The sequence below is a fragment of the Myodes glareolus genome, chromosome 17 (genome assembly GCF_982192425.1).
Source record: "Myodes glareolus chromosome 17, mMyoGla1.1, whole genome shotgun sequence".
In the NCBI taxonomy this organism is placed as follows: Eukaryota; Metazoa; Chordata; class Mammalia; order Rodentia; family Cricetidae; genus Myodes; species Myodes glareolus.
The window spans coordinates 4,463,633-4,479,059 of NC_142042.1; the positions used below are offsets into that span (position 1 = coordinate 4,463,633).

General features: G+C 43.1%; 1 protein-coding gene across 1 annotated transcript in view; it reads right to left on the minus strand.

Moving 5' to 3' along the window:
* Nucleotides 1–15,427, minus strand: part of Erich3 (glutamate rich 3) — a 76,254-nt gene that overhangs the window by 33,017 nt on the left and 27,810 nt on the right. The window contains exons 8-10 of the mRNA XM_085677500.2: nt 14,995–15,175; nt 7,649–7,835; nt 1,479–1,783 (exon numbers count right to left, since the gene is read on the minus strand). Coding sequence (XP_085533626.2) covers nt 1,479–1,783; nt 7,649–7,835; nt 14,995–15,175 — 673 coding nt within the window. The remainder of the gene's footprint in view (nt 1–1,478; nt 1,784–7,648; nt 7,836–14,994; nt 15,176–15,427) is intronic.

The following is a 15,427-nucleotide window of genomic DNA, read 5'->3' on the forward strand; positions in this document are numbered from 1 at the left end:
TGACAGACCCCAGTGCAAAGGGCATGGTCTTTACACAGCCATGTTTGTAAAAGAGGGAAACAAGGGAAAGGGGCCTCAGCCCGGCCTCTTCAAGTCTGCTGTCTTCCAAGAGGAAACACTGGGAAGCAGCTCTCTGCAGCCACCCCTGAACCTTAAAATCCCCAGACGAGGGAAGAGTAAGAAATGGGGGACAGTGCAGAGAGAAGTGAGCAGGGTGCTGGTGTTACGAGTGAAATCCCAGCTAAAATAGTAAAATAGCCCCCTTATCTCTGTCACCAACCTATGACGTCCAGCACTCGGGATTTCCCCCCCCCCCAGGATTTCTGAAACCCTTATGTAGTAACATAAGAAAGAAGATACTAAGAAGCCAGACCTTCCACAGGGAACCCTGACCTGTGCCTACTGCTCCTCTAAGACAGCCCTTGTGTTCTCTGTGTGAGGAACACTCTGTGCATGCTTCCTGATTCCTTAGGAATATCACATGCAGCCATGCAATACCTGAGAGCGCTGGTCCAGAGAGAATGATTTAGTAGTTTGAGAACAGATACACATAGGCATGGGTATGAGTTCTGCTATGGCTGTGCATGAGTGAGACCCATCTTCCATGCTGTAAAATGGAGCTAGGAACAAGGCTCACATAGAAAGCGAGAGTGAGCGGGGAGAGGGCCTGGCACACCACCCACTGCACAGAGCCTGGCAATGTTACTCTTCCCTCCGCTGTGCAGATGTGTGAGTGTGTGCATCTGACTGTGTTTGCATGGGTTACATATTTGTGGAGGGGGGAGAATGAGACAGAAGAGTAAGGGGAGGGGAAAGACAAGGCAAGAGGGAGAAGAGACAGGGAAAGGGGGAGAGAAAGAGGCAAAGGGAAGTGGAGACAGGGAAAGAGAAACACGAGACAGGTTCTAGGACTTGGAGCTGCATACAAGCTGCTGTTTGTGTGTGACGTCCTAGCAGCCAATGCTCCCATGGATTGCACTCACCAGTGCTGTCTGTGTGTAACGTCCTAGCAGCCAATGCTCCCATGGATTGTACTTACCAATGCTATTCGTGTGTAACGTCCTAGCATGGACTGTGCCTACCAATGCTGTCTGTGTGTAACATCCTAGCAGCCAATGCTCCCATGGATTGCACTCACCAATGCTGAAGCTGGTAGTCAATGCTGCTCCTATAATCATATTCAAAAACTAAAGAAATTGACAAAGTTCCGTTTGGACAAATGGTCTCTACAGGAGTGGATTCTGACTCCGGATAGCAGGATAGAAGCTTCCTTATGTCCTCCTGCCCACAGAAAACACCTCGACACTTCTGAGGCCAGAAAAAGAATTTGGAACTTCACAGCAAACAGTAAAAGAAGTATGGCCCAGCTGCCTACAGATTACAGCTCAGCAACAGTCTGCAGACCAATCTGAACATCCTAAATGATCCTCAAAGGCTTAGGGCAACAACAACAACAAGAGAAGTCTGGTCTTAGTTACCGTATGTAAAGGTGTCTTCCTGGTCCTCTTCCCACACGTCTTGTCCTGACTTGCCCTTCCATTCCATCTCCTCCATAGCTGTCCTCACTTCTCCAACCCCTGATTTTAGCTCCTCAGCTGAAAAAGTGGCTGAGACTGAGGTTTCTTTTCCTTCCATCTCGTTCCTTCTCGATGGTGCATTCTCTCTGTCCTTCTTCAGTTTCCCCTGACTCCTCTTCAGCGGCTCCTCCTTCTTCTCAGCATTCTTTTCCTTCCTAGGTTTTGTTGGAGATGGTTTTCTGTCAAGGCCCATGGCAATAATGCATCTGTGAGAAATACCAGCATGAAGACTTTAGCAACAGAGTCACACACTTCATAACTTATGTGTATCATATTCTAATAAAAATTATGAGGAATATTCTCCTTGTGTGCTCATACACTGATTTAAAATGAGGCATTTTATTTTAATATAAAAATCTTGTACGTGAACATAAATTCTTAATTTTAACCATAATAAGAAAAAATTTAAAACTCTTATCAGCCAATAACTATGGTATTAAATGTTTACCAAAAAAACGTATCTTAAAGCCTCAGGAAACATTTATATATATATAGTCATTTATATATAAGTAGAAAGGTACTATAGGTAATGATTCAATAGATAGATAAATAGATGATAGATAGGTATAGGTTGATAGATAGATGATAAATAGATAGATAGATAGATAGATAGATAGATAGATAGATAGATAGATAGAAGATAGATAATTGATAAATAGATAGATAGATAGATAGATAGATAGATAGATAGATAGATAGATAGATAGATAGATAGATGATAGATCATCATCTGTCCTTAGGTATTATGTACTCAAGGGACTGGAGTCTATATGGCCCAGTAGTTCAGAGGTCCTTCTGTTCTCACAGAGGACTAGAAGACACAAGTTTTGTTTCCAGAACGAGTTGAGTGCCTTCTAATCACCTGTCATTCTAGCTCCAAAGAATCCAATACCCTCTTCAGACCTCTGAGGCACCTACACACATGTGTCATATACTCACAAATATGCATACAAGAACATATAAAGATGAAGCTTTTAAAAATAATTATGTAAATAATCAGAAAAAAGATGCCATTGTCTTTGAAATTCATCATTCTAAGAACATGCTAACAACTTGCATGTGTGATTAGTCTTTGAGAAATAAAGTCAGTCCACTGTTGTTCCCTTTAAGTATCATGGGAGTCTGTGCATTTGTTTCAACAGAATTTCCATTATTGATTTTAAAAAGTGCCTTTTGAAGCCCTTCTCTGCAATCTCCTGTGGATTCACTGGTGGTAAGCTTCTGTTCTTCAAAAATGGAAGCAACCTTACAAAGTCATGGCAAGTAAAATTTGGTGAGCTACCTAGACATGTTGACTATGTCATGTAGGGGCCCATAGAAGTGGATCTTCTCCGCCTTGACTGAAGGTCAGAGTTTAAGTCTACCCTTGCTCTTTCAAGGTTATTGACAAGAGGTCTGACTTAAGGTGTAGCCACAAACAAGATATCTTGACCTAGGGTGTGGTTATTTGGTGTTTTGGATATTGAAAGGACCCACAGAGGTGGATCCATTCCATCTTGACCTAAGGTCAGCGAATTCAAACTGATTTCTGCTCCTTCAAAGATATGACAGGAGGTTTGACCCAGGAAGTGACTGCCTACAGGATGCTTGATCTAAGAGGTAGTCGCTACATGTCCTGACTTAAACAATAGAATGCTTAACTCAGAATATAGTTGTTTGATGTTTCTGGTATCGAAGCTGGTAATTGCTCTGTGTGTTCCTTGTATCACGTTACAGCAGCCTTTTGCCTTCTTCCCCCACTTTTGGACTGAGGTATATAAGCGTATAGAAAATAAGCATGGGCAAATTCAGTACTCGCGGGATCGCCCTCCTGGTTCTATCCTATGTCTCTCTATTTCTTTCGTATCTCTGCTTCTCCTGTCTAGTATTTCTAATCCACACACCCTACCCTGGACCCCGACAGTATTATGATGAAGATTTTAAGCTGTTATAACACAAGTGGTGTGAACACATTGTTATATATGTATATATTTTTTTTCTTGTCTCTCAAAATGTTGTCAGCATAAAAATTCCAATACTGACAACACATCAATCAACAGAAATGGTTATGATAACAACAGGTCATTGAAATTTCCCCTGTACCAAGTTCTCCGCTGTGTGTTCAAGATACAGTGTCTTTTAAAGATGTCCTTGGTCACTATATGTGATTGTGTGTGGCTGAGGTGTGTGTACATGTACCAAGTAGATGCAGGTGCCCATAGAGCATAGAAGAAGTATCAAATTCCCAGGATGGAGTTCCAAGCAGTTGTGAGCTTCCTGACATGAACCCAGGCCCTCTACAAGAGCAGCAAATGCTTTTAACCACTGAGTTGCCTCTCTAGCCCCATACCCACTATCCTAAGGGGTTCAATACCCCGTATTGTAATAAATTAAGACATCACCATGGTACAAACAGAGAAACTGAGGTGGGAAGAGCCCCGTGGTTTTCCCGGGATCACTCAGCAAGCTAGTGATGGAGCACTGTGGAGGCTCCGCTTGACTCCACCGCATCGCAGAGTTCTGCTACCACATGTGGCCCTATGATGATTAGTGACAGATGAGAACCCACTCTCACGTTCTCACTGGGAAGGTGTCATCTAGAGAAGTGTCTTCCAAGGCCTATTGATAATGCAAGACAATGCACAGATGTTTCTGTGGTCACTCATCTCTACGCTCACCCCTCTCCCTATGCCCCACCATCTCAGGACTGCATCCCTGGCGGGGGAGGTGCAAAAGGGTCAGAGCATAGTCCAGTCCAATCAACAGAAACAGTGACGCAATCTGGAAACTGCCTTAACCAGAACCTAACCCACGGACAATGTCTTATTTACATATGGTGTGTATATGTGCATGTGTGTATGTACACAGGATGTGTGTGTGTGTGAATGTATGTGTCTGAGTGTGTGGGTGTGTAGATACACATATGCCGTGGTATGTGTGTGGAGAACAGAGAAAACCCTCAGGCATTGCTCTGTGCCTTCCATCTGGTTTGGCAGCTGCTGAGCCTCTGTACACCAGGTTAACTCGGTACTCCGACACATCCATCGCACTGCAGAAAGAAAAGAGCACAGAGCCTCCTTCATCTTGGCTATACCTTCAGTTCATAACTGCGGTCCTTGTACCTGTGCAGCCGCTGAAGTTATCTCCAAGCCCAGGTAATTTCTTAAACTAAAGAGTTTACTGAATTTTCAGCCATCTTCAGTCTTCAAGTAGCATGGGAATTGCTCTTAATCAATTTACCCCCCAAAAAGTAAGAACTAAATTCTATCACTAAACACTTGAGCACCTCCCTGTGTAATAAAGTTGGAAGGACTAGCACTCCACCTAAAGATCACGCTGTCAGGCACAAGAGGCATCTCGTCCAAATTAAGCATGATAAGGGCTTTTCCCATCATGATGGTGTGTTTAATGTGTGGCCTTCCCCAGGACAAAGACGCCACGTGTCTTCACAGGAGTCTCCACTAGCTTCGTCTTCTGTGCAAACCATTCTTCCTTGATCCGTGGGCAACAGCAGACTCGGCGCCTGAAGCCTGCGATTCGTTATTACTTTGAATGCGCACTGTGGCTGTGTGAAGACTTTGAGACCTCACTATTGCAGGCTCAGACTTTTTATAGCCCATCTGCCAGAGGGAATTGGACAAAGCGAGTAACATCTGGCTCCTCCATCACTGACTCCCTCTTTAGCGTCTGAGTGTAATTCAAAGTGTTGGTTCTGATGACCGAAGCTCAAATAAATGACTGCAATAGTTGAAGTCACTGCAAGTGGAGCATAAGTCAAGGATCAGGACTCTAGTCTTGGCCACCCAACCTTGCTCATCTCTGTCACTATGAGGGGATCTTTATCTCAACTGTGACAGGGGGACAGCCAAGGAAACTACTTGAAGCATTCACGGATGTCTTTGGAGGGTGTGGTTTTGAAGTTAATAATAATAAAAAAAACCTGTCACTATTCTCTGAGAGCTGTAAGTAAATCACTTGAAGATGATAGACCCCACTCTTTAATCTCATAACAATTTTTATATTCTTGCAAAGAGAAAGAGAATAGACAGGCTCCATGAGCCACTGCCTTTTTCTTCAACCATTTTATGTCCAAGATAATCTTCCCTGGGGCTTTACTTTCAAAACCCAACTTTCCTGCTCTAGAGTGCCCTTCTTCCTGCTCTAGAGTGCCCTTCTTCCTGGTACACAGCTCACTTGTCAGGGCTCCTGATCCCTTTAAGGGGGCCCATTCTTTACTGCCATCAGTATAAAACTGTTCTCAAGTCTGGATAGCTCACCTCACCTGAGATTCAGTACCCACCTGGCTACTCCTCATCAGTACTGCTGCCTGCCTTATCTCACAGACAGCTAAAGCTGCGGGTGTCCAAACGTGAAACCCCTTCCTTCCACCTCTCCAACTGCATCTCCCACAACTGATCTTACATACACACCTCCCACAACTGATCTTACATACACACAAAATGAACATATTTTAGATGCTCGGGACAAACCTTTCTCTTTATTTTATTTATTTATTTATTTATTTATTTATTTATTTATTTATCTATTTTGGTTTTGGTGCAAGAAGTGGATCCAGCACCAAGTAAGAGTGGGTTGTGTGAAAGATAAGACTTGGGGTGTCCACCATACCCTCCCTGAGTTAAGGTCTCTCACTGAATTGAGAGTCATTAGAGTCATTAGACTCTGAGGATCTGCTTGCCTCTGCCTCCTAACACTGGGATTACAGACGCATGTCCATGTCTGAATTCCGTGTAGGTGCTGGGGATCTGAACTCAGGTCGCCAAGCTTGCACAGGAAATGCACGTAACCACTGGTCATTTCTTCAGGCCATAGAATGAAAATATTTGAGTCACCTTTGACTCTTCTCTTCAAATTTATGCCCGGGTCCAACCATGAGTAAGACTTATAAACACTCTACCATCAAAGTACACGGCAAACTAAAACCCTTCAGCTCTTCCGGACATTCCCTATTCCCTGGACCAAAGCAACTTCAACTCTTTTTCTCAATCTTTTCAACTTTTCCCTTAGAGGCCATCATTGGATTATTGTAGAACATTGTTCAACACCTCCTTTATAGACTCTCTAACTTCAGAGTAAACGCAAAGACCTCGGAAGGACTTCAGGACTTCTCAGGACTCAACTCCACTGCCCCTCTCACTATTCCATTCTCTGTTTTGTTCTGATCAACAAGTTGAACACACCAAGAACACTGCTTCCTCTGCCTCCCCATAGGGCTTCCAGTTGAGAAGCTATTTGGAGGAAGAGATCTTTCTGCTTTCTGCCAAAGCAAGTTACTGGGTTGCTTCGTGATTATGTTACATTGCACAGCACCCTCCCCCAACCAGGTCCTGCTCACCCCATAAATTCCCTGCCTCATTTTCTTCCTCATGCTTATTTTTATTAGGCCTGTATTGATCAGAGTATTAGTATGTTGTTTCCCTCCAGCAAAAGGAAGGAGTGTCATGGTTTCATGAATATACTGTGTCCTAATTGATATTTAGTCAATTCTTCAGGAATATTTTGAAGAAAAAGCAAACTAAAAGAAAGCCTCCAAGAATAAGTCCAGACTCAGACAGGCTGTCCTGCATGAAAGTTGATAAAAAGAGCAGTCATTACCCCTAATACCAAATCAAGGACAAGGAGATAAAAGTAGGCGACCTAGAAGTGTGGACATGTTTCCAGTAGGCATAGCCTGGAGATTACATACACACAGGCAGATAGATTATAGCACATCACATGGGAATGGGGGGCTTGCCTTGGGCTGTTATCAGTAATAACAAGAAAGAAATGAAGGAAAAGACCCCTCTCCCTACACAGCTGCAATTTAAGGCAGTGTGAGGCAAAAGAGAGATGAGAAGCGAGACAGAATTTAAAACGCCACCATTTTTTATCTCCTCTATATAATACATTTAGAAATTACACTTTATAATTTCAAAATCGAGCATTTGTGGCTGCAGTCAACAACTTTTAACTTGCGTTTTTGAGATTGTATATACTGATTCACTTTCTTTAAGAACTGTGTAGGGAAAAGGATCTGCCAAAGATAACATGGCAAAGCAGTCACGCTTGCCGAGGACGCCGTGCTTCCATACCTGTAGCAGGGAGATGCCTTCTCCACACTCACAAACCCGAAGTAGCCTCGCTTGCCTCCGAGCCTCGAGCTCCTGCGGTGTTTGAACTCACAGCAGGAGCTCAGCCTGTTCACCTGGATCCCATTCAAGAAGAAGGTGAGGCTGAAGGGGAAGCCATGGTGTCGCTTGGAGATAAACTGGAAGGTGTCTGGAAACCAAAAACACATGTTCCTGAGAGCAACTGGCTTCATATCAAAGTCTTATAAATCACATTTTTCTTTTCAAAAACATAGCTTATGCTACAGAACATGCTTTTTATCTGAGAACTTTGTTTTAATACTGGAAGTGACATCAGGACCTCACGTGTGCTGGAGTGTCACTGTGCTCCCAAGCTCAGCTGGTCAAATGTTCTCTTGTGAGCAGATGAGCCCAGCTGGACTCCAGAGACTATGTTTCAACAAAAGCCAAGGGTGAGAGAGCCTGTTTATCATCCCAGTCCTGGGGAGCCAGCCAACTTGGAGAGCTTCAGGGTGGTGAGGGGCCCTGTCTCACAGAAAGCATGGAGCACAGCGCCAGAGGAGTGGCTCCAAGGTCACCTCCTGGCTTCCACACACGTTTACAAATACCTGAGTGCCCCCCCCCACACACACATGAGCACATACGCCACAGACCTTCACACACAAGTATTAGATTTAAACTCCAGCATTAGACGTTCTAATTACGATGCATATATTGGTGAGAGTTATTTCAACTCCGAGCTACACTTACTTCTGTTTGCATTTGAGATTATTTTTCTCTCTACCTTCTTAAAGCATCCTACCAAGAAATTGAGCATTGATGCTTGTAATGCTGTCTTAATCACGCTACATATTTACAGCTGTCTATAATAAAGTCCCACTTAAGAGATGCTCTACAGAATGATTCAGAATCTTGCTGCACATGCCACTTCCGGGGGGGGGGGGTCTTCAAGGGGTTCCACCTCTCTGCAACACATGCATTACCTATCTCAGTTCTTATTACAATCTGTTAAAATATGTCTGCACTGGATGTTTCTAAACTTTAATGTATGGAACCACTATTTAAAGCTGGACAGTCAACCCTTTGCGAAGAGTTTCTCACTTCCAAGGGTTGCATTAGAGTTGATGACAAATTCTGATATTTTTAAATTGCATTTCTAGAAAGTTCCTGGGTGCTGCTGCTGGAGCCCTCACGTCTCGGAGCCCCAGTTCAGATGCCTGCTGTGCAGTGTATGTGTAAAACCTGGGATGGCAACGCTAGTCTACTCATCTTGGATCCAACCACGATGGCAAAGGAGCCCCCAAATATGAAACTGTGAGACATCATTTGAACCTCTTTCCTGCTCAGTTATTGAAAGTGTCTGTGGGTATGTTACTTTGAGTCATGGAAACTTCCTAAGTCAAATGCAGCCTACCTTAAAGAGTTAGACCTGAGAAAGTCCCATCCTGTACAGCTTAGTATTCATGATGAGAAATTAAACTAAGAAAAAGGTGACCATCTGAAAAAGCTAAGACACAATGGCCTCAGAGGTTTACCAGGATCAATGATAAACAGACTCCTCATTCAGAGGTTAGGGGGCAGTTTAACCTCATTACAGCTGAACCTGTATCTACACACTGCAATCCCTTGTTCTCAGCTGGTTCCTTAGAACTCAAGTGCCCACCAGGAGAAGGTACACTTAAGAAAATACAGGAAGGGTTGGACAGATAGCTCAGCAGTCAAGAGCACTTGTTGCTGTTTCGGAGGACCAGAGTTCAGAGTCCACATCAATAAGGTAGCTCCCAGCTTCCTGTAACTCCAGCTCCAGGGTATTCAGCATCCTCTGGGCTCACTCAGAATCTCCACACATGTGTACATACATACACACATGGAGACTCAGATATAGACACATAAAATAAAAACAAAACATGTATTCAAGGGAAAATTTAGGGGAAGGACATGGGGACTCAACTACCAAACATGACAGTCACCTGCCTTGCCTCCATCCACCCTGATATTAATGATTTGATTATTTCATAGTTTTCAAACTTAGTGAACAAGATGTGGGATCCTTTGCCTTTATTTATCTCTGTTGCTTTATAATTTTATATCTTAACATATTGTGATTTCTCCCTCCCCTGACTTGGTGGTTTCTTCGTGGAGTACAAAGGAGTGCAGGCCAGACAGCATGGAGTTGGAGTCCTTGTCCTAATCCTTCTCTGATGAATCTGAGGATGACAGGGATTGGAGGTCCCTAGCCTATCCACGTCATAATATTTGATATTAGAAAGAGTGGTAGAGTGTTGGCAATGCCAAGATGATGTTTGCTGTTCACTGATAGATGCCACTGCAGTACTTAAGGCAAGAGTGATACTAAGTATGGATGGATGGATAAATAGATGATAGGTACACACACATTGGGGGAGGGAGGTAGAGAGAGAGAGAGATTTGTGTGTATAGAGGACTCCTTCATATGGTGGATAGATAAATGGATAATAGGCAGAGAGAGAGAGAGAGACAGAGAGAGAGAGAGAGAGAGAGAGACTTATGTGTATAGAGATGTCCTCCTTCAAGAATCTATAATTCAGACACAGAGGAACAATACACTGGGTTATAAATTGAAAGCATCAAATCTTTTCCTTAAAAAGAATGTCTTTGGAAACAGACAAGATAAAGTGGGTCGCATTTACTTCATGTTAAAATCAGACTTCAGGAGAGAGGACAAAGCATCTGTGTCCTTCTGCCCAGGGCTTCTCTCTCCCCGCACCGGCTGCCTTCACACCAGTACTCTAAATGGGCAGAGAAAGGAAAACTCCTGGAAGCTTCTGGCCCCTAGAGTCTGACATCATTTGGTGCAGAAGACAACAAGCCCTTGGCCTATGATATTTCTACTAATAAGCAGCAATCTCCACGCAGCTCACAGAGAAGGTCAGAGGTTCCCAAAGACTAGGGCCTTAATTATTAAAAGCCACACGCCAGACCTTCTCAAGGAGCCGTTGGCAATGAGGCTGCCACAGCAGCCTTCCACAGCTTGCTTCGCAACCTGTGTTTTCAGGAAGCAGCCTGGGTTAGAGTGGATTCCACCTATTCCATGAATCCAGTCTACCTACATCTTCACCTAGGCACAGAGCAGACAAGAGAGCCTGGTGAAAACCAGAGCTGGGGCATGAGAATTCTCCAGGCACGGCATGCTTCCCGGGACTCACTGGAGCTCAGAGTCATTCAGAACGTCTGGGTGACTCTGCTCAGGCAGCGAGTAGATCTCAGAGATATCACGAATAGAGGCTTAAGAGGAAGGCGTTCTTGCTGTTGTTTTTCTCAGCACCTGACACCTGATGTTCTCACAAAAAGAGAACACATACACAAAAGAGGCCACACATAGCCAGATGCAGACACTCCATGATAGTGCTGTCACCAGCAGAGGACCAGGGCTTCTCAGAGAGTCAGGACTGGGCAGAATCAAGGAAAGCTTCTGTCCTAGAGCTCTGCAAGAATTCACCCCAGCACCATCTTCACTTTGGATTTCAGGCCTCCAGATGCTGTGAGAACTCCTTCAGTCACTGGCCTTCGGGATGCTAGCCCACTTTGAGCATGGTTGCGGGTACTGTGTATGCGGACATAGGGGCATGTGCGAGCCCCTTGGCTGCTGCATTCTGTTCTGTTTCCCAGCATATGTCTGGGCTAGTGTGAAAATATTTCATAATGCAATATCCATACATAGAAGATAAACTTCCATTGTTTGCACCATCACTTAAAGATCACTGGGACACCAATACTGCACGAATGCAACAATTCGCAGAGGGTCTGAGCCCCTGTGCCAAGGATGAGCACCAGCCTGTGAAATCGGACACCAGCCTGAGAACTGGAAAGTTTCCCAGCTGCATCACGGTTCCAGAAATGAGACTTCACATCGACTTCAAAACACACAACATAGAAAAGTCAGAACAGGAAGCTCTTCCCATACAGAAGAAAAAGGGCAACCACAACCATTCTAGCAATCTAACGAAGAGAAACAAGGCGAGGGCTCATCTCTGCTGTCATCTTGACATCTGGAATCACCTAAACTCAAGCAGCTCTGTAACTCCTGTGAGAGATATTTCTAAATCAGATTATCTGAAGCAGAAAGGCTCAGTCTCTAAATCTGGACAGCACCTTCTGCTGGCAGCCATGGGAAAATGGTGTGGAAGAAGGAAGCTTTGCTTGCTTCCTGTTCAGCCTCACTCCCACTAGTAAGTCTGCCTAGCCTGTGGCTGAGGCATTCACCCCTTCACTAGTGTTAGAACCACCTTCTTCTTCAGGATTCCTACTTAGACTGAAGGTCAGCAGCTCTCCAGGATTCTCTAGGATGTCAGTGGCAGATTGGAGCTGCTGAGACATCCATTCTCATGGACTTCTAGACTTTCAGTCATTGTTGGGCTACCCAGATCAAACCTGTAAGCCTCTCTAATATATTCCACACATCTGTATATACATGTGTGTGTGTGTGTGTGTGTGTGTGTGTTCTATCAGTTCTATTCTTTTAGAGAACCTTGACTAATACAGATTATAATGTGTGTGTACACCAACATCCTATAGTATATCCTTAGAGACATTATCAATATACTTTATTATTGGTGTTATTATTATACCCCAATCTGGACTCAGCTGCAGACTGGATGTAATCACCGGGACACCTACACTTGGCAAGGTAAGGAAAGAAACTACTGATTCAACAAATCAGGAGAGAGAGGAAGCAGGCAGTGAACAGACAGACGTGATGGAGAGTCTGACTGTTGGACAACAGTGCCTACAAATTTACACACTCCCTGAGTACCATCAGCTTGCACACATACAATGGGTGGATTTCATGACAATTTATCTATATCTTGGTAAATCTACCTTAAAATAGAAACTGATATAAAAAAACAAAAGGCATGAGAACAATTGGACGAAGTCAGAATACAGTAGAGATGTTGTTCGAAGTTTAGACAGACTCTCCATTTTAGCATTAGGAAAAGCCCAGGAAAAGTCACCTGAAAAAGAGAAGCTTCAACCAGACTCAGTGGCTGAGTGGGATCTGAAGTTAAAGGGGGGAGAAGAGGGATCACCACAGGCCAAGTAAACACCACAGGAAAAGAGGACCCTCTGTGGAAGAGGCTGGGTATGGAGGGAAAGGAGGTGTGGCTCAATAGTAAGGTGGGACTGGGTTGTGGAGTCTAAGAAAACTGGATCAGGAGGGGGAGACTATTAGAAGGCCAGAAAACCAATTCCACATTCTTTGCTTTTACATAAGCCCAGGAGCCAAAGCTTTGTTGAAGGGATACACATGGCAAGTCAGAATGCTTGGAGGAAGCCGAAGTCCTTTTGCTTTCTTGGAGGAAGCAAAAACATCCCAAGGACTTCCCAGATGCATGAAAAGAACTCATTGTGCCTCAGACTCTGTGCATCTAACCACAACAGGCACAGTGAATTACTCTGGTCCTAAAAAGATGCTCTCAGCCCCATTCTTTCATAGGTTTTTATTGTAGAGAAAAATTCACAAATGCCACATTTTAATGAGTGGATTATTCCAAAAGTATGAATAAAGACTTTTATTTATTCTCCATAGAACCCTTAGAACCTACTGACATTTCACAGAATCACACACAACTAAGGGCAGATTCTTGATAGCCCAGAAAAATCACTCCAGTTACTGAACCTCATGATAGGTCCATAATAAACCAAATCTTCGGTTTTGAGCAATTCCTGTCCTGGTGACAAGACAAGCTGAGGCCAAGTTACAGCATGGACAGAATCCATAACTTAAGTCTTCACTCCACTTTGTCATGTAAGATTTTCCAGTGTCTCAAAACAAAGACACAGGATCAGTATGTCCACAAAACAATCAGGCCCAGCAGCACCCTCCCTGCCAGCTTTCAGGGTCCACACCTTTGGTCTACCATGTATATTGTTTACTAGGTTACACAGACAAGACTTCATTTGTCTAAGTCGCCTTCTCCACCAAACAGTCCTTTATATACATGTTGAATCAAGTGCAATACAGAAGCTAGGAAACTCTATTAAGCATAGACACCTAAACATAGGCATTCTAACTTTAGATAATAGCTAATTTTATCAGTTCTCCCAAATTCATACCCAATCATCCTACTTTTAAAGAATAATTGTGTCAAAGCTGCTTGAGTTATGATAAGGACGGATGTGTGACTGTGCCCCAATTTATGCCAAGCTCCCAGGAATTCACAACCTTCCCTCTATAAAAACGTTGGTATTTCGGCTACTGAGGCCAACTGAGGTGTCACTGACTCATAGAACCCACGCAAGCTGGCCAGCGCTAGGCAGAAATCCTACAAGAGCTACTACAGCTCAGAGGGCCTTTTTCTCCCGCATCTGCAGTGATGGGAATCAACTCTGAAATGGACTACACAACACCAGAGGAAATTCAGACAATTTTGACAGATTTGTAAAAAGATAGTAACAGCAAACTAAGAGCCATGTTTCATTTTAATTTAACTGAAAACAATATTCTAGTGTCTTGTTTATTTGGAAGACTTAAAACGTGATTCCAAACTATGTCACTGTATTTGTGACTTTGAACGCTTGGCTCTGTTTTCCTTAAAATCACTCCTTTTGATAGGAGAAAGAAATTTAAAAGGAAAGAGAATTCCAATTCCAAGTGTACCGAAGTTCTTTCCCAGATTCTCATTCTGTTTCAAGATTTTTTATTGGTTATGAAAACAAGCAGTGCTTTCTGAAGATAATTTCCTATGCAAGCAAGAACTGAACACGGTTTTGTAAACATTCTGCCTTTCATGGCTGCCCTACTAAGCTAACTATTTAAGAAAAGACCACAGTGTATATGTGTGTTAATAAAAGCATCTTATCCTGACAAGTACGGACTTAGAATCAAAGGAAATTCTTTTAAGTACTAAGAAGGGCATTTAGAAAAATTTGACATCAAGTTATTTAAGTATAACTTATCATGGAGTCTATTAATTTGTAATTCTGTTAAAGAACAGATTTGCAATCAGTAATTTTTCCTTATGAAAACCTATAATATCATTCACTGTAGCAAATCAAATGTTAACTTATAATTTTTGGGACAGCATATTCCTGAAGCACCTTAATGATCATATATATCTCTGTCTCAAAATTGATCTGTTACCAGGTTAAACAACCCCAAATTCCTTCTACAGTCTGCAGGAGTAATTGCTGCTTAAGCTTCAATCAAGGAGCTGTGAATCTAGATTTACTTTTAGGCAGCTGTTGGTTTATAATTCCCTGGATATGCATAATTTCACCGAGTGGTTGAAGTCATTTCGATATTATGTCAACAGCAGCTTATCTGGAACATCAACCAACCACTTATTTTTAAAATTCACATTGATTTGTACCTTTCTCAAGCAGTTTGCCTTTGTAGATACAAAGGTTCTCTCCTCCACAGTGCTGCTGGTAAATCTTGATTTCATCTCGAAAGTCTGTGTCCTCGTAAGACAGGTGCACACTTTTCCCAAAATAGATCATTGTGATAACTGCATTGCTGTGTGGTGCTGCTTTGTAAATCCTCCCTGGGTCCTAGGACAGACAAAATGGACACCTGGTGACTGCATGTCTTGCCATGGGACTCCTGTTCCCACACGACTTTATAATGTGAAGAACAGAGACATAGAATTCCAAGCACCCCATAAGAAAATATTTATAAAGGGTCGTTGCATACAAAGTGTAAGAATAGAAAATGTCACATAATAAATTCCCCTCAAGGACTTTAGCATACAGATTAGGCGTTGAATTTTGTAAATGATAGGGATATGATCAAATTCTGTTATT